Genomic DNA, 24,833 nt, shown 5'->3' on the forward strand with positions numbered 1-24,833 from the left:
ACCATAGGCTTTTTTCATAGTCCTGATGCAGCATCTTCAGCAGTTAGTTATGATTTGAGATTCTGTTTTAATTACTTGGACAGGTAATTGATAAAACTTATTATTTGTAATGTGCTTATAAAAAGTGCTGTTTGTATACAGAGATTTGATTAACCTAGGAAAGAGTGAATTACTCCTTTTAAAACACTCCCTTTGTTCTGTACGGCTAAGTGAATAGGATCTCTAATACATGTCCAGTATCAACTATGTCATTAGTAACTCATGCAAGTTCGTTTAACAGACTCTCGCCTTTACTTTAATAAACTTTTGAATAGTTGTGTTGCAAGAACGTATGTATTTATCTTAAGTAGCCCGGTCTTCAACCCTTACAGAAATCACTGGCCCACCTCGGTCATCAAGAAACAATGGAAGTAGCACTGTGGCTACAGATGAGAATTATTCAATCACTCGTTTGCCAAGGACAGCATAGGCAAGCCCGCAAATACCTACGGAATGTGAAGCCATCCGTGTCAACGTGTAGCGAAGCGCAGCTTTGCCTCAGTGTGTTGTTGTCTAATAGGTAAAGAAATATCTCCCCCCATTTTGACATTCAAATATTGCATAAAGTGGAGAACAAATACTTTAAATCACAATCCGCTAAACTTCCTTTAAACTTGGAATACAATAATGTTGGGGCGTCATTTTGGTTATGCTATTACTATATGCTTACCTATCAAAAAAAATGAATTACAGGTGCGTGGTGGAGGCTTGGGCTCTTTTGCGGCAACATGCCACCGAGGTAAATAGAGAAGAGCTCTTAAAACACGTTTACGAAAGGTGCCAGGAGATGGGACTCATGGAAGACTTACTGAAGCTTCCTTTCACCAACACTGAACTAGTGAGTCTAGACAGAAAAAATCTTTATCGTCTCAGTGGAAAGAGAAGAGGCAGATTTGTAACAGGCTTTTGAAATATGTTATTTCTCATAGGAGTGCTTGAAGTCATTTTTACGGACCAGGGCTAGAATACCAACCCATGCAATTCTTTCAGTCCGCAACCAGCAGAGTGCCTGCTATTGGCCAGCAGACCAGCGGAATCAATCAATGAAGGTTCATCTTATGGTGAGTGTAAAAGTTCTGTCAAGTGCACAAGGTTCTGCACACTGGTTTGCTCAGTGTAGAGAGGGAGGAGCTCCAAGAAATTCCGTGTTTGAACACTGTGGGAAAGTCCTCCCTCACATTCAAAGAAAGCTGGTGGTGGAGAAGGCCAAGCCATACCACTTGTGTTCATCAGTCTTTAAAGAAGGTAATGTTTGTGGGGTGGAACGTAGTGGAAAACGAACCATCACTTTGATGACACAAGGCTGACATATTTTCTCCCCTCTTCATTTACAGCCCCAACACCAAAGCCATTACCAACTATAGTAAAACAATCCGAAGTAAACGTATGTACTATAGGAAGTGTCATCACTAAGTTATTATCGGCACGAGGAATACATGTATAGGAAGGAAACAGAAAACCGGTTTATCACAATATAGGTAAGCAGCTTTTTAACAAAGATTAGTCTTGAGCTACATGTTTGGAGAAAGAAAAATCCACTTGAACTGTGTGAGTGTTTTGAGGGAAGGGGCAGCAGAATAAAGACATGTTTGGCTTTTCTCATTTATAATACTTAACATTTAAGAATCAATACACCATTAGTCATGTTTGGAGAGAGAGTTTTCCTGCTATGATAATCTTATTATTGCAAATAGATGTATTTACATTATGGTAAGTATATTTACAGAATGTAAGATAGATGAAACGAAAACTATGATTTCCACCAAGCTGTTGGTGGACAGACTATTTTGACAGACTGGATTGTGTGACCAAATAGGAACCTTTTACTATTTCCAGCCCAGTTTCTGCCTCATTTCTCCTTGTTTACTTAAAACCAGGCAGAACTATAAAGAGCCAAAACCTGATAATTTTCCTGGAGATGGTATGGTCAAGTAAAGTAGAATTCTCATGTGGTTGGACTTCAGGGGAATGAAAGCCTGTTAACATTTTCCTTTGAATTCTAGAGCTCCAGAACCACCAGCCATGAGAAGTCCTACCCCGGATATGGAGTTGTGTAACATCTTTGTTACAACAGATGCTACAAAATATTCATTAAAATCTTCAGTATAGAGTAGAGTTATAGCATTAATAAAAATGTTGTTTCTCCTACGTGTGTGTGTGCCTGTGTCTATGCTTTCTGTGCTTTCCAAGTGTTCCGCAACACTGCCAGTCACGGTCATGCTGACAAACCCTGCTCTTTGTGCTCTCTCTTCTCTCCTTATCGGGAACAGCTCAGGGCAGGCAAGCTAGCAAGGGTGAGGGTCTACACACCTTTCAGACAACAGCACAGAGTCACCAGATCTTCATAATGACCCAGGGCTGGGGGAGTGGTGCTGGCAGCCGAAAGACAGAAGTCTTGCTTAAGCTCTGAGAAACACAAACTCCTCATTTATTTCTCTTAGAGGCATTAAGGCTTTGACAGTAAGATCAGTGCAAAGTACCGGCACCTCTCCCAGACAGGCAGGAGGACTAACTGGTGGTTTCTTCCGCTAAGGCCCCTGTTACCCAAGGCCTGCCTGCCTTTAATACTTGGGGAATGGGGAGAAGTCAGAAGGCTGTGCTTGTGAAGCAGGCGCTTTAGTGGCTAAGCAGTAACTTAGAGGAAAGAGATCAAACAAAATTCTAAAACTAGTACCCAAGAAGTCACTCATTTACCATGACTGTGAATTAAAACTCGGTACTCTGCATGTGTGTGCTCACTATAGGCAAAAGGTATTTTTAAGTCAATTTCTCTTCTGTTTCTCCTGCCAACAATAGCACAGTGAAACTATTTCAGGATTAGGCTTTTACAGCAATTATATCGCAGTCCTCCTGCCTTACAATAACTTCTAGCTCCTCTTGTTTATTGCCCACATTGCATGCATTGCTGTAGATGAGCTTCACCTGGACTGTTGTTCCTGCTACGCTCCTAAGGGGAACAGTCTTAATTCCTAAGTGACTACTCACTGAATTCTCTAACCCCTCTGCAGTTAGAACAGCACATTTAAGTGCTATTCCTCACTTCCTGTGAGGTGGCAGACCAAGGTCCTTTCCCCCACACCACCCCTCAGAAACAGGAGCGACATTCCCAAGATTTTTTCAGTCTAGCCTGGTCTTGTCCCCCTCCCCTTCACATCTAGTTTAAAGGTCTATTAATGAGCCCTGCTACCTTCCTGGCTAGTATTCTTTTGGCTCTTGGGGACAGGTGGACCCCATCCTTGGATAACAAGCCTGGTGATTTTCCTGTCAACCCACAATCAAAGAACCCAAATGTTTGCTCCTCACACCCGTTTCGGAGCCAGTTATTTCCCAGCACTTCCTATTCGTTCCCTCGTCATGTCCAGTAGCTGGAATGCCAGAGTATTGTCCCAAATTTGTCCCAAAGAAGACAAGATGCTTTTTGGTTGTTATGCAGAGCTTTTGAGTTTAACAAGTTTAGTATTATAACACTTATCCAAATAAAATAATTGCTACTGTATGTGATAACATTGTTTTTATTTAATCCCTCAACCTAAAGGTTCTGCTGGTGGCAGAAGAACTCGCTTCCATTCCATATGTGTATTTAAAGTGCAGGTTCACAGCTGTTCCACCTTTCTGACAAAGTGCATGATGTCTCGTGCCAGAAGCTCTGGTTCCTCAAAGGCAGCAAAATGCCCTCCCCGTGGCATGTAAGAGTAAGTCACAATGTTCTTGAAGGTCTCCTTTGCCCAGGTACGTGGTGTATGTGCTAGCTCCTGAGGAAAAGCTGCAATCCCTGTGGGAACATACACTCCAACCCTAGAAGACACCAGTTAACTACATTTTTTAAAGTGTTGGGAAAAGTCTGTAGAAAGGAGGTTATAGAAAGGAGGTTATAGAGAGGAGGGAGCTGGTCTCTTCTCCCAAGTGACAGGGGATAGGACAAGAGGGAATGGCCTCAAACTCCACCAGGGGAGGTTTTTGGTCATTGGGCACTGGAACAGGCTGCCCAGAGAGGTAGTTGAGTCACCTTCCCTAGAGGTGTTTAAAGGACGGGTGGATGAGGTGCTGAGGGGCATGGTTTAGTGTTTGATAGGAATGGTTGGACTCAATGATCCGGTGGGTCTTTTCCAACCTAGTGATTCTATGATTCTAACGGAGTTTAATGATTCTGCGATTCAATGATTCTATGAAACATTCAGACTTTGGTAATGCCACAATCAGCTGGAGAAGTTTTGCCACAGCAACCCATTTTGTGGTCTGTGCTCTGCTGAAGAGCTGCACTTGTGCAAGGATCTCCTTGGTTCAAGAATGTCACACCCCAAGACCTGTAAAGTAGAGCCAACTTTGCACACAGTTCAGTCTCGAACTGTTGCAGATATTCCAGCTTGCCTTGTTCTCTAGTCTTGTGATAGGTGGCATGGAGGGTTGGCACTGGATGATCTTGAAGGTCCCTTCTCCCCCAAACCCTTCGATGATTCCAGATAAGGTGCCACCCCTCTTGCTGAAAGTCAGAAATGAGCTGCCTCCCGTTCCCTTTAGAATTCATGGTACCAGTGTAAACAAATGACTCTCCCAAGAGGAGAGGTAAACTGGATGAGTCTACAAAGAAAAGGACTCCTATTTGTATGCCTAATCCCTTGGAGAATTCTGCTTAGCAGCATTTTCCTGTGCAGCATCTCTTACAGTCATCTGCCCACCAGCAGCTGTTGGAGGTGCTTGGTTTGGAATACTGCTCTCCCAGCCGCTTCCCTAAGTTCATGCCGAGCACTTGTGGATCTCACTTTATCCCCCAGGAAGCCGTATCCTTCCTAACGGAGTTTAAACTCCTTAGAAATGCTATTGGTTTTCTCTTTTGTTTTCACTGAACGGAGCCACAGGTTACGTTTGCTTTGTGAACAACTACGTAGAGCTGTACTTTGAACACCAACAAGACTGAATAGACTTTGACAAGTCTTCTGCACCTTTTTGGCCACCAGCTACCTTGTGTGAATTACAGCTTCAAGACAAAAGGGACCCTTGAATATATTTCTCTAAAGCAAAGAACTGCTTGGATTTCTTTTTAAACTATTTAAACTATCTTTTGTAATGGGTGTAAATGTTTATAGAGTTCAATGTGGTTCAGTCTCATTTGCAAATCTGCCTTGCACCTACTGCTTCATTACCTGGAATCAGCAGTTAGACCAGGGTCCCTGGAGAAGTTCTCCTTGTAGAAGCGCATTGAGGGCACAATGGAGGATGTCACCCAATAAATCATCACATTGGTCAAAAGCTCATCAAGAGAGTACTTGCTGTTGAGACACAAAGAGAAGGACATTTCCTGGGAAGCTCTTTCTCAATCCACTCCAGGGGGCTCATGGCCTGAAGAACAAATCTTCCTCTTGTTCTCCACGCGTTTTCAAGCAGCAAATGAAATCGGCACCCTTGTGTCCAGAGCAAAACTGCCTGCTGCTTGAAGCAGCCATTTGCATGTGGTCTGCTCTAAGTTTAATTGACTACTTTTCACTGTCATCCTTAAAATTCAGCTTTGACTGCCCTGTCTTTTCCCTGTCTCCTCATTAGTTAGTATTACCCAATATTTTAATGAGTCTTCTTGTGGAAGAGCATCTTTTTTCCTTACCTTTCCAAGCCTCCATCATCTTTATGCAGAAATGATCTGTCTGTCCACGTAGAGAATTTCTCCAAAACGTATGCAGCAAGCCCCACGGGAGAGTCATTCAGTCCACAGCCTAGCTCAGGAGAGGAAAGGGAGAGCTCTTGCAGTGTCCTAGCACTGCAGTACTTCAGGGGAAGTTCAGCTGTGTGGAATTTCAGGTGGAACTGACAGCACCCCAATCTCAGGTAATTCCTATACAGAAGAAGCTTGGAGGGAAGGAAGTCCTGTTGTCTTCTTGGTCATGCGTGGCAGAAAGAGAAAATTTGGGTGCCAGTGGATTATGCCCTTGGGAAGCACTAACACCATAAACACAGTGGGTACGCCGCATATTGTATCTGTGTTCTTACCTGTGAGACAGGGACAGAAGTGACTTCAGCTTTAGTCCAGCTATGCGCAGACGCTCCCATATGGCAGCAGCCCAACTAAAGCCCATTGTGATTTTCTTCCTGTACTGCAATTGCTTTGGACTTTGCTGACATCAGTTTTTATTGGCCAGTTTAATCAAGCGGGTTTGCAGCTCTCTGCAGTGATCGTTAGAGTAAACCAAACCCTGGCTAGCTATCGAGTTTTCACTTAATCATTAACTTCCATCTGCAGAGAAGTTAGGATCATGTTGAAATGTATAGCTGCTAGCACAGATTTTTGTCATACTCTCCCTCCCCTGGAACTTGCTTCCTTATTGCTGTGCTTGGATCCTCACGGTAACTAGTTATTAATCCATTAACTTAATCCTTCTCTTAAGACAGCTTTGTTTCTATGGTCTCCACATCTACACCAGTGTGAGACAGCTCTTCTCTCTTTCCCCAGGATGGATTATTTCAGGAAAGGAATACCCCACAGTCCTCGCTAGCGGGAACTGACGCAAAGAATTCATTCCACTTCTCTGAGATGGCCACAGCTTTCTTCACACTCCTTACTTACTGGCCACACAAACTATGTCAGGCTTCTGGCTTTCAGGTGCTAGGGCTTAGGCCATTTAAAAGGCTTGGGCAAGTGATATTTGTTGTCTCCATCTTTTTCTAAGCTGTTCCTTTTAACTTCCTTCCCCACAGTTCTTGTCTCTTGCGTTTGTTCACCAGAGCCCATTGCTTGTCAAACACCGTTGGCCTGTCTTCAACTCTCAGTTTTTACAGACTATAGCAGTTAATATACCATGTTCATAGTGATATAGAGATGGTTCATTACCTGCAGTGTCTGGTTTGGTGGCTTGGATATGTAAGTATCCTGACTCTTGCAGAAGGTTGTAGATATTCTTCTGGATGAAAGGGTACACACGTCGAACATCTTCCCTCGTGAGACCTACAAGCCATGGGATGTAAGCCCCAAGCATCACAGAAATGATTCTTCTCAAACCTAGTCTGCCGATGAAGATGAGGTTCAGATGCAGCCCCTTCACCGATCTAAAGTTAAGTTAATGAAGAGACGGTTACATCAGCAATTTTCTGTCTCCAGGTTTTCTGGAAAATAAGTTTGACCAGAGCTGTGATAGAAATTCACTGAGCAAAATACATAAAGCCCTTCAGGATTGCCATGGTTGACTGAAAGTAATGATGGGAGTTAGAAATGGTAGAGCTGACGCTATCTCCATCCAGCAGTACCACTGGTGCAACGCTATCTTTAGGCACTCAGTTTCTGGATGTGCCGTAGCCCTGATGGGAGTGCTGGCTGTTGCTTTTCAGCCGCTCTGTGCTGTAGGTAACAGGCTGCATCCGGTATTTTCTGAAATGCTTGAGCAGGTCACATGTGACCACAATGCTCTGAGTTCTCTGAAGTACAACTGCGATCAGGAAGATTGAGCTGCTCAGCCTACAATCTACCTGCTTTAAGAGCTTTCCACCTTTATCTGTTCCTTGACCCAAGCTTTGCTGCGGTGCCCACCCTTCATTAAATGCTAAATCATGTGCTGTGATGCCATTTCTAAGGAAGGGGTCGTGCTTCTTTTCCAATCAGTCTCAACTTTGCATTTTGGATAGGTAGGTCCTATATTTCATGGTGCTATTCAGCTGCCGAAAGGTTGAGCTCCTTCATTCTCTCCCTGCTGATGTTAAGTCTCTCTCCTTCCCCATTTAGAATAATGATCTGTCTCAACTGAAAATGCAGCAATGTGTACTTCCACAGCTTGTGAAAGAGAAGCCCAACAGCACTGGAATTCAGGAAGCACGAGAAGTGGGCTGACATCAATGCAAAGCGGATGAATACAAATGCATGCCCAGGGTTGTGGTTGTCCCAGAAGGAAACAAAACGGAACGGGATGAGAGCGAGGGCAAACAGAAGGCCGGCCCAGGACTGCTGGGTCAGAAGGCAAGGTAAGAAGAGGAGGCAGCTTTTCTGTGCTGATGCCTTTTGCTACTCACTGTGGCAGCATCTGGGCCATGTTTGTGGTAATACGTGAGCCCCAGTCTCCTCCCTGTAAGTAGTATTGCTTGAAGCCCAATCTGTTCATCAGCTTATGAAATATCCGCGCAGCGGCTATGCTGTCAAAGCCTGCAGGTAAAGAGAAACACTGGCAGGAGACCTGTTTGTCTTAGCCTTCATAACTTGGCCAAAGACACTGGCCTGGCAGAGGCACATGGCTGTGCCAGTATGTCAAGGCACAGTGGTTTCCTTGACCTAAGCTTGGCTGCAGTGCCCACCTTTCATTAAATGCTAAAACACCACCTAGTTTCTGGATGTTGCATACCCATGCTGGGAGGCCTGGCTCTTGCTTTTATGTCACTCTAGGTAATAGAATGTCTCACTCGTGGCAATTGAGCAAACATAAGGTGATGGAATTCAGTGGGAAGTCGAGAGAGCCAAAACCAGACCTGGGCTTCCTGCCGCCGTTGCTTTCAAAATCTCCACAGCCAGCCCCAGAGCCTCAGCCACATGGGTGTTAGTGCAGAGACAAGCATCTGCATTCCAAATCTGCAGTGCCCTGGGGTCCTGGGGGTGACTGAGGTGTTACTACAAAAACCTTGCAATTCCATCAAAGCCTTTTCATCGCTTACCTTTCTGGTGCGGAGCCTCTGAGAAGCCGTAGCCTGGGATGGATGGGCAGATGACCTCAAACACCACATCACCCCCATCCAAGCCATGCCTGGCTGGCTCCGTGAGCAGAGGGATGATCTTGTAGAACTCGTAGAAGGAGCCAGGCCAGCCATGGACCATCAGCAGAGGTTGAACAGCTCGACCGTGAGGGACATAGGAGGGCTTCACGTGGATAAAATGGATATCAATCCCTGCCGCACAACCAAGACAGATAAATTAATGCTCTGGTCCCATCACAGTCTCTGCCCTGGACTCTGAACAGGGAGGGTGGCAGAATTCTAATCAGCATTCATTACAGAAGTTACACAATCAAAACAAGGCAAAGAGATGTCTAGCTGAAAAGGGATGCCTAGTCTATGTCTCATCTTTTTCATACAAACACAGGTATTGATCCTAGCCTCAGACAGTGGGGTCACAGGAGACTGAGCATCCATCTCCTGAGAAACTGGTCTCACAGTATGTAAGCAGGGCTGCACTTAAATGAATAGTGTAATGCAGGTAAGACACAGGTGAAAATACGGCAAAAGCACAAACTATGTGCGGGATAAAGAGAGATATGAAAAAGTGCATGCAAGATAGAAGTTTAACCTGCAGACCTTTTATCCAAAGTGTGGCTGATGCCACCTGGTTAAATTGGGTGGTGGTGGTGGAAACTGTAGCCTCAGAGTCTGGGTAAGTATGCAGTTTTCAAAGGTGGCTTCAAGGCAATAGCAGAAGAAAAATCTCATCATGAGGCAGTACAGATTCAGAGCCAGACGAAGGCCGTCTTGAAGCAGGCCTAACCTTATTGCCACTATCTAACGGCCACCATCCATAGGATGGAGTATATTATTAATATAGCCTCCACTAGCTATATTTCACTCCGAGCTGTTATGTATACAGTTGTCTTAAATATTGTAACCTTTTAAATGCCCCCTTCTCTCCATGCATTTCAGAGCAAGACCTACTCAGGCCACAAATACCCCTCACCTTCAATGGTTGTTTGGAAATGTGGGTATTTGTTCAGGACTTCCACTTGTTTGTGCCAGTCAAACTGGTTCCTCCAGTAGGCCACCACCTTCCGCAGGCAGCTGGAGTTGAAGCCGTAGTGGAAGGCAGCCCCTTCCAGCGGTGGCGTGTAGCGTGCCTGCTCCAGGCGGCGGTGCAGGTCCTGTGGAGGGGAGCCTTTCTTGGGAGGCTGGCCAGCGGCCGACACGTTCCCTACACCAGGGTGGGCAGAGAGGGGCTTTCCTGGCTCTGCCAGCTTTCATACCGCTACCTGGGACACCACGAGCGCTCCTGAAGCAGTGATATACTCTGCATGACCCCCTGAATAGTTTATATGGAGAAGATATTTTTCTGCAGTCTACCAGTTCCTCTAGGGTGCTCAGGAGTACTGGATCCTACTCTTGCCTTGCTGCTAACTCTCTTTAGGGGTTTTGACATTAGGAACTTGCCAGCAATGCTGGCTGGAAGAAGACTAAGATGCTCAGCCTGGGCTGCTGACTGCTGGTTGGCCAGAACATTAAGGCCAGACACATAGAGGTGCTGTGACTCAACCAAGACCCCTTCCCTCTTCACCCCTCCAGCCCTTCCCTCAGTACTGCCCCACTGGTGCCAATGCTGTCATACAACACTCTCACCTGGCTCCACCATCTGCTGTCAAAATCTGCTGCTCAAAGCACCACCTTTTTGCAGGAGCAGCTCCAGGTTGCATGGAAGGTCTCAAGTCTCAGAAAGTCTTTATGGGACATAGCAATGAATCTGAGCTCAAATCCCATTTGGAAAGGGTGGTGAGCCAGAGTATCACTTAATGGTGCTAGGTAGCTGCACTGGCTTATATAAATCCACTGCTACCACCTCCAAGATGTCAACTTAAAGCAGCAAGGTGGGTGATGGACTAGTTCCACCTTGCAGCTTCCTGCTCCTCCCTACATCCCAGCCATCAGTACCTCAATTTCTTTGTCAGATGTTTCAATCTTGAAGGGACGGATACTTTCATCTTCTTTCCCTTTTAAGGGTCTTTCACCTGAGCCCCACCATCCATCACCCATTTCAATAGTCTGGATCTTGTGTCTAGACCTCAGCCAGAAAACCAGTATCCCTCCAAGCCCCAGGGCAGCTGCAGGGACCAGGGCTGCATTCTTCTGAGAACATTCAAAAGACCTAGGGAGGCATAAAATTGTTGACGTTCAACAACAGAAGTGTCAAGGGAAAAGGGACTATGCTGAAATTTGTACTCACATCAGTTGGGCCTGGACAGTAACAAATCCCTACAAATCCCATGGAGTAAGCAAGGGCTGGGGGTTTCTGTTATTTTTTAAGAGTACAGGCAAGATTTGGGCCAGGGTTATACCTACCAATGCTTCTTCAGGACCTCAAGTCTTTGCTGCTCAGGACTTGGCAATCACAAGGCTTCCTTGGCCCTCTCCTTGTGAGCCAGAGTGTTCTGGAGGGCAGGGGTCTATAGGATATGGGCCGAGGTAGGTACTGGAGTGAATGGGATAGTAGCATCCGGACTCCTCCAGCAATAAAAATTGTACAGACAGAACGGGCTGAGGAGTAGGAGCAAAGACAAGGGTCTTCAGCTGCTGGAGTGAACTGGGTGTATTAGACATGCCCTTCTTGACAGTGCTCTATACAAAGCTCTCCTACAGATTCAACCATCTTTTAGGGCACACTGGTCCTCTGCTGTAGCTCTCCGTGACTAAGGGTCTCAGCCTGTCCGCCTGGTGCCCCTGATTCTGTTCTAGACAGCAGAATTTCAGACTTCCTTTTAGTGTGGGAAACAAGACACCAGAGCTGGTTTTAGCAGACAGGCAACAGGATTCAAAACTGTGATATTTAAACAAGTTACCACCAACAAAGCTTTGAACAATTTGGCAGTCAAGCTTAGAAGAGCGTAGAATGTTGCTCTTACCATTTTCTGCAATGATGTTACAGCCAGAGAGGCTCATGGAGGGAGCCCAAGCTGCTGCACTGCAGGAAACCCTTCTGAAGGCAGCCCCAAAGTCCAGCTATCCATCTGACTGTCCAAATAAAACTCAGCAACAATAGAAATGGAATTCATTAAACTAAAATAGACATGATTTTATCCTTGTTGGCCTAACCTTGGTTCCTTGTACATTGAAACCTTCCATTTGTGGGCCTGGACATGAACAGATGAGTTATTAACTAGCCGTGGCTAATCATAGATAGCTGTATAGCAGGACAAGAGGGAATGGCCTCAAGCTCCGCCAGGGGAGGTATAGGCTAGACGTTAGGAAAAAATTCTTTACAGAAAGGGTCATTGGGCACTGGAACAGGCTGCCCAGGGAGGTGGTTGAGTCACCTTCCCTGGACGTGTTTAAGGCACGGGTGGATGAGGTGCTGAGGGATATGGTTTAGTGTTTGATGGGAACGGTTGGACTCGATGATCCGGTGGGTCTCTTCCAACCTGGTTGTTCTGTGATTCTGTGATTCTGTTGAAATGCTTGAGCAATCAGTTCCGAATGGAGTGCACCTTCCTGTACCTCTGACTCATGCCTCAAGCTCTCCAGCTTCCCTTGCGCACTGGTAGAGGTGTCTGCGGCTATTGCAGGGGGCTGCAAAGGGGACTATGAAGATTTGTTGTTATCATCATACAATGTAGGGAAGGGACTATGCTGAGCCCCAGCCAGAATGCTAATAAAAAGTTGAAGGCTCAGCCCAGAGCATATTTCACTCACCTGATGCGGGACAAGATGTTCTCCCTACAAGAGGGAAGAAGAAAAATAGATCCTTATAATCTGGTAGTGTTGTCTGAATGGTACCAGCCCTCAGGGATGCAAACAAGATCACCTGCCGGCACCGTTTAGTGCCCAGCCATGGGATCACAAGCCATTTAGCCACCCAGGAACATTCTTTTTCCTACTTTTTGAATGGGACAAAAAGAGAGGGGCTCAGAGCACTGCCTCTGCACAAGGAAACAGTGTTCCTGGAATGTGTTTCAGCTCAATAGCTTGGTGGCATAATATCACTTCCTTTGACACAGTGCAGATAGAAGGCACTAAACAACCGGGTAGGTGTCCTTGTGATGTTCCATCCTTCCAGCGGCTGTGCTACTTCAGCCAAGGAACTAGCTTATTTTGACTGCCGTGTAGCAATAGGTGCACAGACTTGGCAGTGGAATTTAGGTATCAAGAGTTATTCTGCTGCCAGTCACGTGGCACTGGTGGTGCTGCAGGGCTGGCAGGAGGAGAGGCTTGTGGAACCTTGCCCTGTTCAGAGCTCAATGAGCTGCTATACCTTTGCTATGTCTAACTACCCCTGAATGGATACCAAGCTTTTAGGTCTCATCTGGCTGCAAGAAAAAGAAAACACCCTCCTTGGTTCTCTTTCAGATTGGTAGATTCTCTTGCAAGAAAAGCAAGCAGTCTGAAAACTAGCAAAATTAGAAGCAGCAAGAGAAAGTCTTGTTGCTCTGCTTGTGGAAGGCAGCTAGATTAGGGAGCCATTTGGTGTCATAGTCATGATACTTTGAGCCAAAAGAAGAGGAAAAAACACCAACATGAAAAACCAAGCCTGCTGGCTGTTTCTTTTTATTCGGTATAGTTTCCCCTGATACTTGTGATGCAGAAAAAAGTGCCTGTACTGGAGACCCCAGAAGTGTCCAAGGCAATTTGGTAACAATATATAAGGCAGCCCATGTGTGATTTTTAAGGAGGCATCTACTTCAACCACTCCCAGACAAGGAAGAACAGGACTCATAAGAGGAAACAGCGTCAGCCTCCACGTCCCTGGAGACTGAGCAGTTTATGCAACAGGAAACATTATCATCCCCCTGCACTTCTATCCCAGTTTAGTGAGTCAGAGGCATGAAAACGGTTATTCTGACAATAGCACAAACTCAGCACTGCTTACAGAGCAAGCAAGCAAGCATGTCCCAGAAACAGCTCTTTAAATGACACAAAACAAAGCTCAGTCTAACAAAACCTCCTCCCTACTCATGCTCAGGAGAACTCAGCCTCATGCTCCCACCCTCTGATGGCCTGATAATCCCACAAAGACTGTCTCCTGCTCCAGCCCCAGAGAGCCCCATTTGGAGTCCCTGCGCCCCGTTCTGAGGAGATCTCACCAGGTGTTTGGAAGTAACTCCTGCCACATGTCTGCTTCTCCTTGCCTGGCCGCTGCTCTGAACAAAGCAACTCAGGTGTCTCCTCTGCTGGCTTTCTCTTTGGCAGTGACGCTTTCTCTTCAAGACAAGGCAAGCTGCATCATCCATCAGTGCCACCTATCGCCTAAGGGGGCAGCTGCCAAGGGAGTTCAACAGAGGCAAAAGCAAAGTCCTCCATGGGGAGAGAACAGCCTCGTACAACAGCACAGGCAGGATGCCAAGTGCTAAAAAGCAACTCTGCAGACACTGCCTGGAGGTCCCCCTTTTATGTTTTTGCTTCCCCCGTGTCAGAACAGCACCTGAAAGAGCAAAGTCAAAATTTTAATGCCTCCAAGGATGGAGATGTAACATCCTCTCTGGGCGCCTGTCCCAGTGTCTGAATACCTCTATGGTGAACTAATTGTTCCTCATAGCTAACCAGAGTTTCCCCTGTTGCAATTTGCCTCCGTTGCCTTTTGTCCTTCAACAGTTGCTCCTCCAAGACGAGTCTGGTCCATTTTTTCCTACACTCTCCAGGTAGCTGTAAACAGCAATTACATCCCTCTCTGCCTTCTCTTTCCCAGGCTGAACAAGCTCATGTCTCTCTGTCTCTCCCCCTGTGATGTGCTCCAGTCCCCTGGCAGCTTGGTGACCCTCCACCACCAAGGGTGAGCTGATTCCAATTGTTCGTCTGCCAGCAAGTCTAAAACTGGACGTGGCAACCCAGTGATGGTCTGACAAGTGTTAAAGAGAGTGAAGCATCACTTTGCTCAGCCTGATGGCTAATGTGCTTCCTGTATAGTCCCATATGCAGCTCACCTGGGCTGCAAGGACAACTGATTGACTCAGGCTCAGCTGAGAACCTCAGGTCACTGTATGCAGAGTTGCTTTTCAAGCATTAGGCATACCACCTGTGCTGAAAATATCCCACACATTCTATTACCTAGAGTGACACAAAAGCAAGAGCCAGGGCTCCCAGCATGGGTAGGCAACATCCGGAAACCAGGTGTTTGAGAAGCAATGGTTTATGGTGACTGAATGCAAGAGACAAGCACTGTGGGGAAGGAAGTAAAGAGGAACAGCTTAGAAAAAGATGGAGACAACAAATATCACTTGCCCAAGCCTTTTAAATGGCCTAAGCCCTAGCACCTGAAAAGCCAGAAGCCTGACATAGTTCGTGTGGCCAGCAGGTAAGGAGTGTGAAGAAAGCTGTGGCCATCTCAGAGAAGTGGAATGAATTCTTTGCATCAGTTCCCGCTAGCGAGGATTGTGGGGTATTCCTTTCCTGAAATAATCCATCCTCGGGAAAGAGAGAAGAGCTGTCTCGCACTGGTGTAGATGGGGAGACCATAGAAACAAAGCTGTCTTAAGAGAAGGATTAAGTTAATGGATTAATAACTAGTTACCGTGAGGATCCAAGCACAGCAATAAGGAAGCAAGTTCCAGGGGAGGGAGAGTATGACAAAAATCTGTGCTAGCAGCTATACATTTCAACATGATCCTAACTTCTCTGCAGATGGAAGTTAATGATTAAGTGAAAACTCGATAGCTAGCCAGGGTTTGGTTTACTCTAACGATCACTGCAGAGAGCTGCGAAACCGCTTGATTAAACTGGCCAATAAAAACTGATGTCAGCAAAGTCCAAAGCAATTGCAGTACAGGAAGAAAATCACAATGGGCTTTAGTTGGGCTGCTGCCATATGAGAGCGTCTGAGAGTCCTGCATAGCTCTGTGAAACCTCAGACGGCTCAGAGTTTAAGAGAATCTCACAAGCTGTTAAAGGAAAGGGATTAAGACAGCATAAAATCCATTATGTTCAGAATCCATTGCCCCCCTGCCCCCCTGTTTCAGGCACATGTTTTAGAATCACAAGAGTACAGGAAGGGGAGACAAGGAAGTCTGAAACGAACGAGCAGCTTCTGTACAAGCTCTGCACGTAATCTAGGAACAAGAGGAGTGGGGATTTTGTAGCACACCAGAACTATGAAATGTAGAAAATGGATTTGGGGGCGTAAGGAAATTGATTCCCTACTCAGCCTAAAGCAATATCAACATGACCAATTTAGTTCCCAAGAGGCAGGTTTAAAGCAAGGGTAAAAGATTTTCACTCACCACCAGATGTGGTACCCAAGGTGTGGTACTGGCTGGATGAGTGAAGAGTTCCAAATGAGACCGGTATTTCTGAGCATTGAATCAGGGATGTTGAATACAGCGGTTCAGAGGGAGCTTTCAGCCCCCAAAATGCTCACCTCCAGCTGGCACGTTTTAGCCTGCCCAAATGACTCGGGAGAGTCATTTGTTACCTATCTCTGAAAATGCAGATCTCCTAACCCCGTGCAGTTCCGTGTTACTTCACCCACATGGCTGTGCAAGGAATGTAGTTCAACACAAACTGATTTAAAGCCGTTTATTCATCATTTTACTTTGAGTTTGAAAGGATGTACTCATAGGATGGATCTCGTAATGCACCTCTGAATACAACCAGACTGACAAGTTCCTCCTGTGCCCTCCTGTGGGACAAAGTGATTTTTCTTTCCTGGGCAGGGAAACCCACCTTTGACTACAAAGCAAGGTGTCTCTCAGCCACACTACTACTACTGTTTTCCTCTTCTGATTTTCATTGACAGAGGTAGCGTGTGTTCTCCAGGAGCTGCCTTCTCTAAAACAAAACTGATTGATCGCCTCAACAAATGTGGTGTTGAGTTCTCCACTATTCAAAGGCCTGAGGATTGAAGTAAAAACATAAGTGTCTGAATGAACACCTCTCCTGGTTCTAACTACAATAAATAAACTCTTTTGGCTGTAAAAGCCTAATCCTGAAATAGTTTCACTGTGCTATTGTTGGCAGGAGAAACAGAAAATGACTTAAAAATACCCTTTGCCTATAGTGAGCACACCCATGAGGAGTACCGAGTTTTAATTCACAATCATGGTAAATGACTGACTTCTTGGGTGCTAGTTCTGGAATTTTGTATAATCTCTTTCCTCTAACTTACTGCTTAACCACTAAAGCGCCTGATTCACAACCACAGCCTTCTGATTTCTCCCCATTCCCAAGTTTTAAAGGCAGGCAGGCCTTGGGTAACAGGGGTCTTAGCAGAAGAAACCACTAGTTAGTCCTCCTGCCTGTTTGGGAAAGCTGCCAGTACTTTGTGCTGATCTTACTGTCAAAGCCTTAATGCCCCTAAGTGAAATAAATGAGGAGTTTGTGTTTCTCAGAGCTTGAGCAAGACTTCTGTCTTTCTGCCGCCAGCACCAGTTCCCCAGCCCCGGGTCATTATGAAGATCTGGTGACTCTGTGCTGTTGTCTGAAAGGTGTGTAGATCCTCACCCTTGCTAGCTTGCCTGCCCTGAGCTGTTCCCGATAAGGAGAGAAGAGAGAGCACAAAGTGCAAGGTTTGTCAGCATGACCGTGACTGGCAGTGTTGCGGAACACTTGGAAAGCACAGAAAGCATAGACACAGGCACACACACACGTAGGAGAAACAACATTTTTATTAATGCTATAACTCTACTCTATACTGAAGATTTTAACGAATATCTTGTAGCTTCTGTCGTAACAAAGGTCAGACCACTCCATATCCAGGGGAGGACTTCTCATGGCTGGTGGCTCTGGAGCTCTAGAATTCAAAGGAAAATGTTAACAGGCTTTCATTCCCCTGAAGTCCAACCATATCAGAATTCTACTTGACCATACCACCTGCAGGAAAATTATCAGGTTTTGGCTCTTTATAGTTCTGCCTGGTTTTAAGTAAACCAGTAGAAATGAGGCAGAAACGGGCTGGAAGTCATAAAAGGTTCCTATTTGGTCACATAATCAAGTCTGTCAAAATAATCTGTCCACCAACAGCTTGGTGGAAATCATAGTTTTAGTTTAATCTATCTTAAATTCTGTAAATATACTTACCATAATGTAAATACATCTATTTGCAATAATAAGATTATCATAGCAGGAAAACTCTCTCTCCAAACATGACTTATGGTGCATTGATTCTTAAATGTTAAGTATTATAAATGAGAAAAGCCAAACAGGTCTTTATTCTGCTGCCCCTTCCCTCAAAACACTCACACAGTTCCAGTGGATTTTTCTTTCTCCAAACATGTAGCTGAAGACTAATCTTTGTTAAAAAGCTGCTTACCTATATTGTGATAAACCGGTTTTCTGTTTCCTTCCTATACATGTATTCCTCGTGCCGATAATAACTTAGTGATGACACTTCCTATGGTACATACGTTTACTTTGGATTGTTTTACTATAGTTGGTAATGGCTTTGGTGTTGGGGCTGTAAATGAAGAGGGGGGAAAATATGTCAGCCTTGTGTCATCAAAGTGATGGTTCGTTTTCCACTACGTTCCACCCCACAAACATTACCTTCTTTAAAGACTGATGAACACAAGTGGTATGGCTTGGCCTTCTCCACCGCCAGCTTTCTTTGAATGTGAGGGAGGACTTTCCCACAGTGCTCAAACACGGAATTTCTTGGAGCTCCTCCCTCTCTACACAGAGAAACACCATAATTCTGATGAATGAAAAGCATGAAGAAAAACCTAATTACAATTGGTCTGTAACAAATTATACCTTTACAGAGCAGCTTTGGCTTTGGGAAGGATGCTGTTAAACTTCTAGGTCCAGCTGTAACTGGAAGTGTAGAAACTTATTCCTAATATTTCCAGGAATGGTACAAAACCCAAAGCATGATCTTTACTGAGAACTGTGCAAACCACTGTGCAGAACCTTGCGCACTTGACAGAACTTTTACACTCACCATAAGATGAACCTTCATTGATTGATTCCGCTGGTCTGCTGGCCAATAGCAGGCACTCTGCTGGTTGCGGACTGAAAGAATTGCATGGGTTGGTATTCTAGCCCTGGTCCGTAAATATGACTTCAAGCACTCCTATGAGAAATAACACATTTCAAAAGCCTGTTACGAATCTGCCTCTTCTCTTTCCACTGAGATGATAAAGATTTTTTCTGTCTAGACTCACTAGTTCAGTGTTGGTGAAAGGAAGCTTCAGTAAGTCTTCCACGAGTCCCATCTCCTGGCACCTTTCGTAAACGTGTTTTAAGAGCTCTTCTCTATTTACCTCGGTGGCATGTTGCCGCAAAAGAGCCCAAGCCTCCACCACGCACCTGTAATTCATTTTTTTTGATAGGTAAACATATAGTAATAGTATAACCAAAATGACGCCCCAACATTATTGTATTCCAAGTTTAAAGGAAGTTTAGGGGATTGTGATTTAAATTATTTGTTCTCCACTTTATGCAATATTTGAATGTCAAAATGGGGGGAGATATTTCTTTACCTATTAGACAACAACACACTGAGGCAAAGCTGCGCTTTGCTACACGTTGACATGGATGGCTTCACATTCTGTAGGTATTTGCGGGCTTGCCTATGCTGTCCTTGGCAAACGAGTGATTGAATAATCCTCATCTGTAGCCACGGTGCTACTTTCATTGTTCCTTGATGATGGAGGTGGGCCAGTGTTTTCTGTAAGGGTTGAAGACCGGGCTACTTAAGATAAATACATATGTTCTTGCAAAACAACTATTCAAAAGTTTATTAAAGTAAAGGTGAATGTCAGTTAAACGAACTTGCATGAGTTACTAATGACATAGTTGATACTGGACATGTATCAGAGATCCTATTCAGTTAGCCATACAGAACAAAGGGAGTGTTTTAAAAGGAGTAATTCCCTCTTTCCTAGGTTAATCAAATCTCTGTATACAAACAGCACTTTTTATAAGCACATTACAAATAATAAGTTTTATCAATTACCTGTCCAAGTAATTAAAACAGAATCTCAAATCATAACTAACTGCTGAAGATGCTGCATCAGGACTACGAAAAAAAGCCTATGGTGTGTTAATACCTGTTATTAGATAAGCAGCAATTTCTGAAAACCATTTTATAGAGGACAGCCTTGCATAGTAATGTACCTCCAACTGAACAGTAACATACTTACTTCATAGTCATGGTGATCAAGGAGCCAAAATCCTTGAATAAGCTTTACAAGGCCCTGAGGGAGAGCAAAGGTGGTGGCAAAGGACTTGACTACATTTTCTATTTTATTTGGCCAGCAATGAAAGATGTCCAGCAGCAAGTAAATTGTCTGATATCAAATATCCAGTTAAGGCTAATAAATCTGGAAGACCAACAAGTTTTTCCCATTACATTTTGAAAAAAATAATGAAATAAGAATAGAAAAGTGGTAGGAATCAGAAAATACTAATGTCTTAGTCTTGCCGTTTTAAGCTGTTGAAACCTGAAGACAGGCAGGTCCTAACCACAAAACTCTATTCTGAAGAAGAATAGAAATACACTTTGATTTCTCTAAGGCATCCAAAGAGTTTAGCTTCAGATATTTAAATAGATGTTCTAAGGCAGCTCTGGGCTACCACTGGTTTCAAAGCCCTCGCTCTCTAGGCTCCCCTCCTGGGTCAGGTAACAAACCAGAAGAGCAATTCTGAGTATTTCTGCAGCTTAAAAATTAAGTGTCTGCCCAATGACTTCCCTCTTCTCTCTTCTTATTCTCTGTGTCTCCACTACCAACAGAACAAAAGCAAAGCCTGTTGGCAGTGCCAGAAAAGAGATGATTTCAGCAAAAATCATCTACTGCTATGCCACTGTTAGAAATGCTTTTGCTCTTAAGCAGCAGATTTCAGTGTGTCATTCTAGTAAGAAGCCATTTGCTACAGCTACGCGTGCTTTAAAAAATACAAACTGTGTTTAAATTTTGAGAAAGAAATTAACAGGGCTTTTTACCTATGACATTTCTTAGCAAAGCCATTCTCTCATAGTAGAAAAGACCTTGCAACAGAACACAGAAAAAAAAATCATAAAAATTCTACAATTCAAAAAATTAAAAAAATGCTTCTCTTTAAGTTTATATTAACATATGTCCTTAAGCATGTAGGTGACAAACATTTAAGAACTTTTGTTTGCATATACTGAAGGTGTAATACAGGTAACAAGGAAGAATACAACCGCATGTTTGTAGGTCTCCTCAATGCTTTCTAGTAGGTAGAGATGCAGCAGTGCCTGAGGGGAAAAAGTTAAAGTTTTTTAAAAACTCCCGTTGTTCATAAACCATTGGCTTTTGGCTGAGGTTGGGTGGGGAGGGGGATGGTGGTGATTTCAGTGACCATGGCACTCACATGTAAACTGGGAGGGGGATATTTCCCAGTCCCTCCTTCCTCTCTGTCCCACAGCTTTGCAGCTTGGTCTCCTAAGTGGGAAACTATGCCATCGATCATCAGGCAGTCAGAGTCCCACTTTCCTCTGGAACAAGAGATAGTGAAGATTTGGACAGGGGAAAACAATTCCAGCCCCTCAGTGCAACAGATTTCCTCCAGCCTTTATCTGAGTTACTAGAGAAGCAAGCTCAGTAAGACAAACTTTCAAGTCAATTTCTAATACACCGTGGCTTCCACCAAAACTCATCCGGCTGCAAATACAAATGTCGACAAAAAAAGCCACTCACTTTCACTTCTGGACCTGCAATGGAAGTGCCCCAGAGCTGTAGGCTCACCTTGACAAATTCTCCAGCTTCTGTCGCTGACCATTATATCAGGTCGGAAGAAGAGGCTAATTGTAGGAAGGGGCAGACAAATGCATCGTCCCATCTACAGGCAATAAAGTAAAAGCAAGTTAAGGAAGTAATATCACATTTGCAAACTAAAAACATTGACTAAGAAAGATAAAAGATCATACAAGCTAAGCACCAAGAAGCACAGACAAGCTCCCAACTCTGAAAAGAAGCCAGTCCTGTTCCTGCCTTTGCTACCAGAGATGTGAGACACAAGACTCAATTCCGTCTTGTCCCAAGTACTGTTTCAAGTTTACACTCAGTGTAGCATTCAAAACACGCAGCACAAGGTCAAGTTCACTACCAAAAAAACCCAATTCCTGAAAAGAAACAGGCTGCCCAGGGAGGTGGTTGAGTCTCCATCCCTGGAGGCGGTTAAAAGGCAGGTAGATGAAGTGCTTAGGGACCTGATTTAGTAGTGGGCTGGTACGGTTGGACAAAGAGGGGATCCTTCCTGGGAAATGCTGCACCACCTTCCAGCAGGCAGCTCCGCAGACAAGAGAAGAGGTGATCTTGCATTCTGCCTTTCCAGACCTTTCCCCCTTGCCGCTTTTTCCCCCTTTTCCCTTTCCCACCCTTGCCCTTTCCTAACGTTTGCCCTTGCCACTGTTCCTGACTTTTCCCCTTGACGCTTTTCCAAATTTTCCCCTTTCCCACTTTCCACTTTCCTGTCTTTCCCCCGGCTGCCTTTCCGGCCTTTCCCCCTTGCCACCTTTCCTGAATTTCCCCTGTCGTCATGGCCCCTTTCCTGGTTTTTCCATATCCAGCTTTTCCACTTTTCCCCCTTTCCCACTTTTTCGCCTTTCCTGCCTTTCCACTGTGCTACCTTTGCCAACTTTTCCTCTTGCCGCCTTGCCCCTGCTGCTTTTTTGGCCTTTCCCCTTGCTGCCTTTCCTCACATATCCCAACATTCCCTTGTGGCACCTTTCCCTTCTTTGCCTTTGCCACCTTTCCTGCTTTTCCCTGCTTCCCCCTTCTGATCTTTCCCCGGCTTCCTCCTTTCTATCTTTCCCCTTTCTCCCCTTTCCCTTTCCTGACTTTCCCCCTTGTTCTTTGACACCTTCCCTGCCTTTTCCACTGTCCCCTTTCCCTCCTTTCCCCGTTGCTGCCATTCCCCATTCCCACCTTTCCAGCACTGCCCCTTTCCTGCCTTTGAGTTCTCCACTACTCAAAGGCCTGAGGTCTGAAGTCAAAACAGAAGTGTCTGAATGAACACCTTTCCTGGGTCTAACTCCACTGAACTCATGTGGCTGTAAAAGCATAATCCTGAAATAGTTTCACTGTGCCTTTGCTCTCAAAGCAAAGGTTTTTGCTGGGTAGCCTCCTTGTGACCAATGCATTACAGTTCATGCTTACCTAAGCCCTCAGGAAGGAGACCAGACTGACAGAGCCAGATGACCATTTGTACATACACAGAAAACTGGTTAGCTAACACCTCCTTATTTCTCAAGTTTGCAAAATCTGAAGAAAAGGCATAAGATTAGTTTTGTATGCGATTCCTTTCATTTTTACAAAAGTCCCTTCATCATACTAAATCGAGAGTATAAAAATAACATGGTACAATTCTCCATCTTTGCTTTTTTCACTCTGTATCACTCTCCGATGGGAAGAAAAACCCCACAAAAAGGATAATTGAGGAAGCTACAGAAACCTAAGTAACTTACTCTACAAGTCACTCATTTACACTGCCTTCTTATTTTTAGTATTGCAAATACACTATTTCAACGCAATTATCAACAAAAGCTCATGTTTGCACAATCAGAACCCAAGCATCATCCCAAATCTTACTAAAACATACCAAAGATTTAGTAATGCTGTCAAACCTTTCTCATTGAGCTGTTGTGGTTCTCTTTGGAAACACTTTAAGACCCTGGTAAGGTTCCTCAGGACAGACTGGCAGCGCTGAAGGGACTGTAGCACTTGTGGGTCGACGGTGTTGCACGAGCCATCAAATAGTGGAACACCTTTTTGAGAAGAGATATTGAATCATCAGCCTACAGAGCAATTCCAGTGTTTCAAGGTACACACGCGTCATATCACATACCAGCAGGTTACTGAGTAAGCTCAAATAGAAAGAAAGATTTTATATCTGCAGAATGACTACACTGGTACTCACATATGCCATCAAATTCATCTTTCGTGTAGATGACTTTTTTCCATGCACAGTCACGAATAAACTCTAAATTTGCTACAGAACTTGGCTGCTCTTTAAAAGAAGAGAACAAAACAGAAATGAATCAACAGGTTCAAACTGAAAAAGAGAATCCAGAAAAGCAGCCTTAGAAGACTTACTTTCAGAGGTCCAATGTTTAATGCATCCAGTCAGGAGTTCTAGAGAACCTGTCTGGACAGCCGCAGACAACATGGCCTCTAACTGCTCCTCCTAAGCAGAACAGACAAAATTAAATGAGAACATTCCATACTTTCAACATCTGAGCCATCAACAGTACAAGTCTCTGAACGAGATCAACACAATTCAGCAAAGGGAACAAAAAAAAGTCTTGATTTCCCAAGTTACTTCCAAGCTAGAGCTGATACCAGAACATCTGACTGGAATCTGAAGAGTCTGCACCAGGCTTCCAAAACAAACAGCGTAGGGGCTAGGCCAACTTGCCAAGAAATTTGGGTTTAGCTACCACACCGTGCAGAACTGTTACTTGCCCCAACACACTTCCACAAATCAGAAATCCATTTCGTCTCAAACATTTACATAATTTTACTTTTTCTCCATTCTACCCCCCTTTTTCAAGTTAGTCAGGGATCTAAACCCTAACTCATGACTATGCAGGTAGTCCAACTGATGGGGAATGAAGATGTAGCAACTTTCCTGGACTTTCCCAAGAGTTCTGCTCTTGCTCCTCCAGCACTGCTCTATTTCTCCCTAGACAGTCAGTCCCTGGCCGGGCTTCAACTGGAGACAATGATAGTATTACAGTCTCAACAATGGACCTAAAACGTTACTATTTGCAGGACACTGGCAGGATAGCATCACAATTATGTGGGGGGATGAGCGTAAAATGAGCATAAAATGGTCTCTGACACCAAAAGCAGCACAACAGAAAAAACGTAGCCAAGGATCATCTCTTTAGGCATTCTCAAGAAAGAGAGAGTAAAAGCTCACCTCCTTCTGGAAACCGGTGCAAGTGACATGGACAACTCCAGACCTCAGCAAGCACACTCCATCTGCAGAAGCAATGAACGTTGGACAACAATCCATGCTCTCGGAGTTATGTCATGATTAGTTTACATTGTTCCAACAGCAGTAACTGGAAAGACAGAACTGACTACCCATTGTCTTCATCAGATCACTTACAAGTTTGTGCAAAAGCACCAAACCCCAAACCCCAGCGGACAGTCAGATGCCTTTCACATTTCTGTATAAGAAATTCCTTGTGCCCAGGCCGTTAGGCACTTGGATTTTCTGAGCCAACCCTGGAAGCCTCCACCACA

At 44.6% G+C, this 24,833-nt stretch overlaps 2 protein-coding genes and 1 long non-coding RNA gene across 6 annotated transcripts in view; all 3 read right to left on the bottom strand.

The window, feature by feature from the left end:
* The window catches only part of LOC138718220 (epoxide hydrolase 1-like), a 31,347-nt gene extending 17,475 nt beyond the window's left edge, over positions 1–13,872 (bottom strand). The window contains exons 1-10 of one of the 4 annotated variants that reach the window (XR_011337025.1): positions 13,773–13,872; positions 12,385–12,408; positions 10,630–10,843; positions 9,668–9,848; positions 8,659–8,889; positions 8,026–8,155; positions 6,857–7,071; positions 5,636–5,744; positions 5,181–5,306; positions 3,545–3,834 (exon numbers count right to left, since the gene is read on the bottom strand). Coding sequence is in view for 3 of the 4 variants with exons in the window: in XM_069852560.1 (XP_069708661.1) it covers positions 3,633–3,834; positions 5,181–5,306; positions 5,636–5,744; positions 6,857–7,071; positions 8,026–8,155; positions 8,659–8,889; positions 9,668–9,848; positions 10,630–10,843; positions 12,385–12,408; positions 13,773–13,801 (1,461 nt within the window). In the remaining variant the exon portion in view is untranslated. Of the gene's footprint in view, positions 1–3,513; positions 3,835–5,180; positions 5,307–5,635; positions 5,745–6,856; positions 7,072–8,025; positions 8,156–8,658; positions 8,890–9,667; positions 9,849–10,629; positions 10,844–12,384; positions 12,409–13,772 lie in introns of those variants that run through there. The other 3 variants (XM_069852560.1, XM_069852562.1, XM_069852561.1) reach the window with 3 other exon arrangements.
* Positions 13,873–17,305: 3,433 nt separating this feature from the next.
* LOC138717496 (uncharacterized) lies at positions 17,306–18,282 on the bottom strand. The gene is made up of 3 exons (XR_011336875.1): positions 18,163–18,282; positions 17,930–18,073; positions 17,306–17,410 (listed from the first exon to the last, which is right to left on the bottom strand). It is a non-coding gene; the product is annotated as an uncharacterized lncRNA (long non-coding RNA).
* A 3,100-nt stretch (positions 18,283–21,382) lies between these two features.
* On the bottom strand, positions 21,383–24,600 carry LOC138717667 (protein ELYS-like). The gene is made up of 5 exons (XM_069851307.1): positions 24,505–24,600; positions 23,676–23,766; positions 23,500–23,589; positions 23,207–23,347; positions 21,383–21,420 (listed from the first exon to the last, which is right to left on the bottom strand). Exons 1-5 carry the CDS (start codon positions 24,598–24,600, stop codon positions 21,383–21,385), a joined length of 456 nt encoding a protein of 151 aa, XP_069707408.1.
* Positions 24,601–24,833: the final 233 nt, after the last annotated feature.

The sequence above is a fragment of the Phaenicophaeus curvirostris genome, chromosome 2 (assembly GCF_032191515.1).
Source record: "Phaenicophaeus curvirostris isolate KB17595 chromosome 2, BPBGC_Pcur_1.0, whole genome shotgun sequence".
Taxonomy (NCBI): Eukaryota; Metazoa; Chordata; class Aves; order Cuculiformes; family Cuculidae; genus Phaenicophaeus; species Phaenicophaeus curvirostris.

What these genes read in the sequence shown, in the direction of transcription:
- LOC138717667 (XM_069851307.1), bottom strand. Translation starts at nt 24,600, where the DNA reads ATGGATTGTTGTCCAACGTTCATTGCTTCTGCAGATGGAGTGTGCTTG. An exon ending in GCACCGGTTTCCAGAAGGAG is followed by an intron (nt 23,767 to 24,504) that starts GTGAGCTTTTAC and finishes TGTTCTGCTTAG; the next exon opens with GAGGAGCAGTTAGAGGCCAT. An exon ending in AGATGAATTTGATGGCATAT is followed by an intron (nt 23,348 to 23,499) that starts GTGAGTACCAGT and finishes CTTCTCAAAAAG; the next exon opens with GTGTTCCACTATTTGATGGC.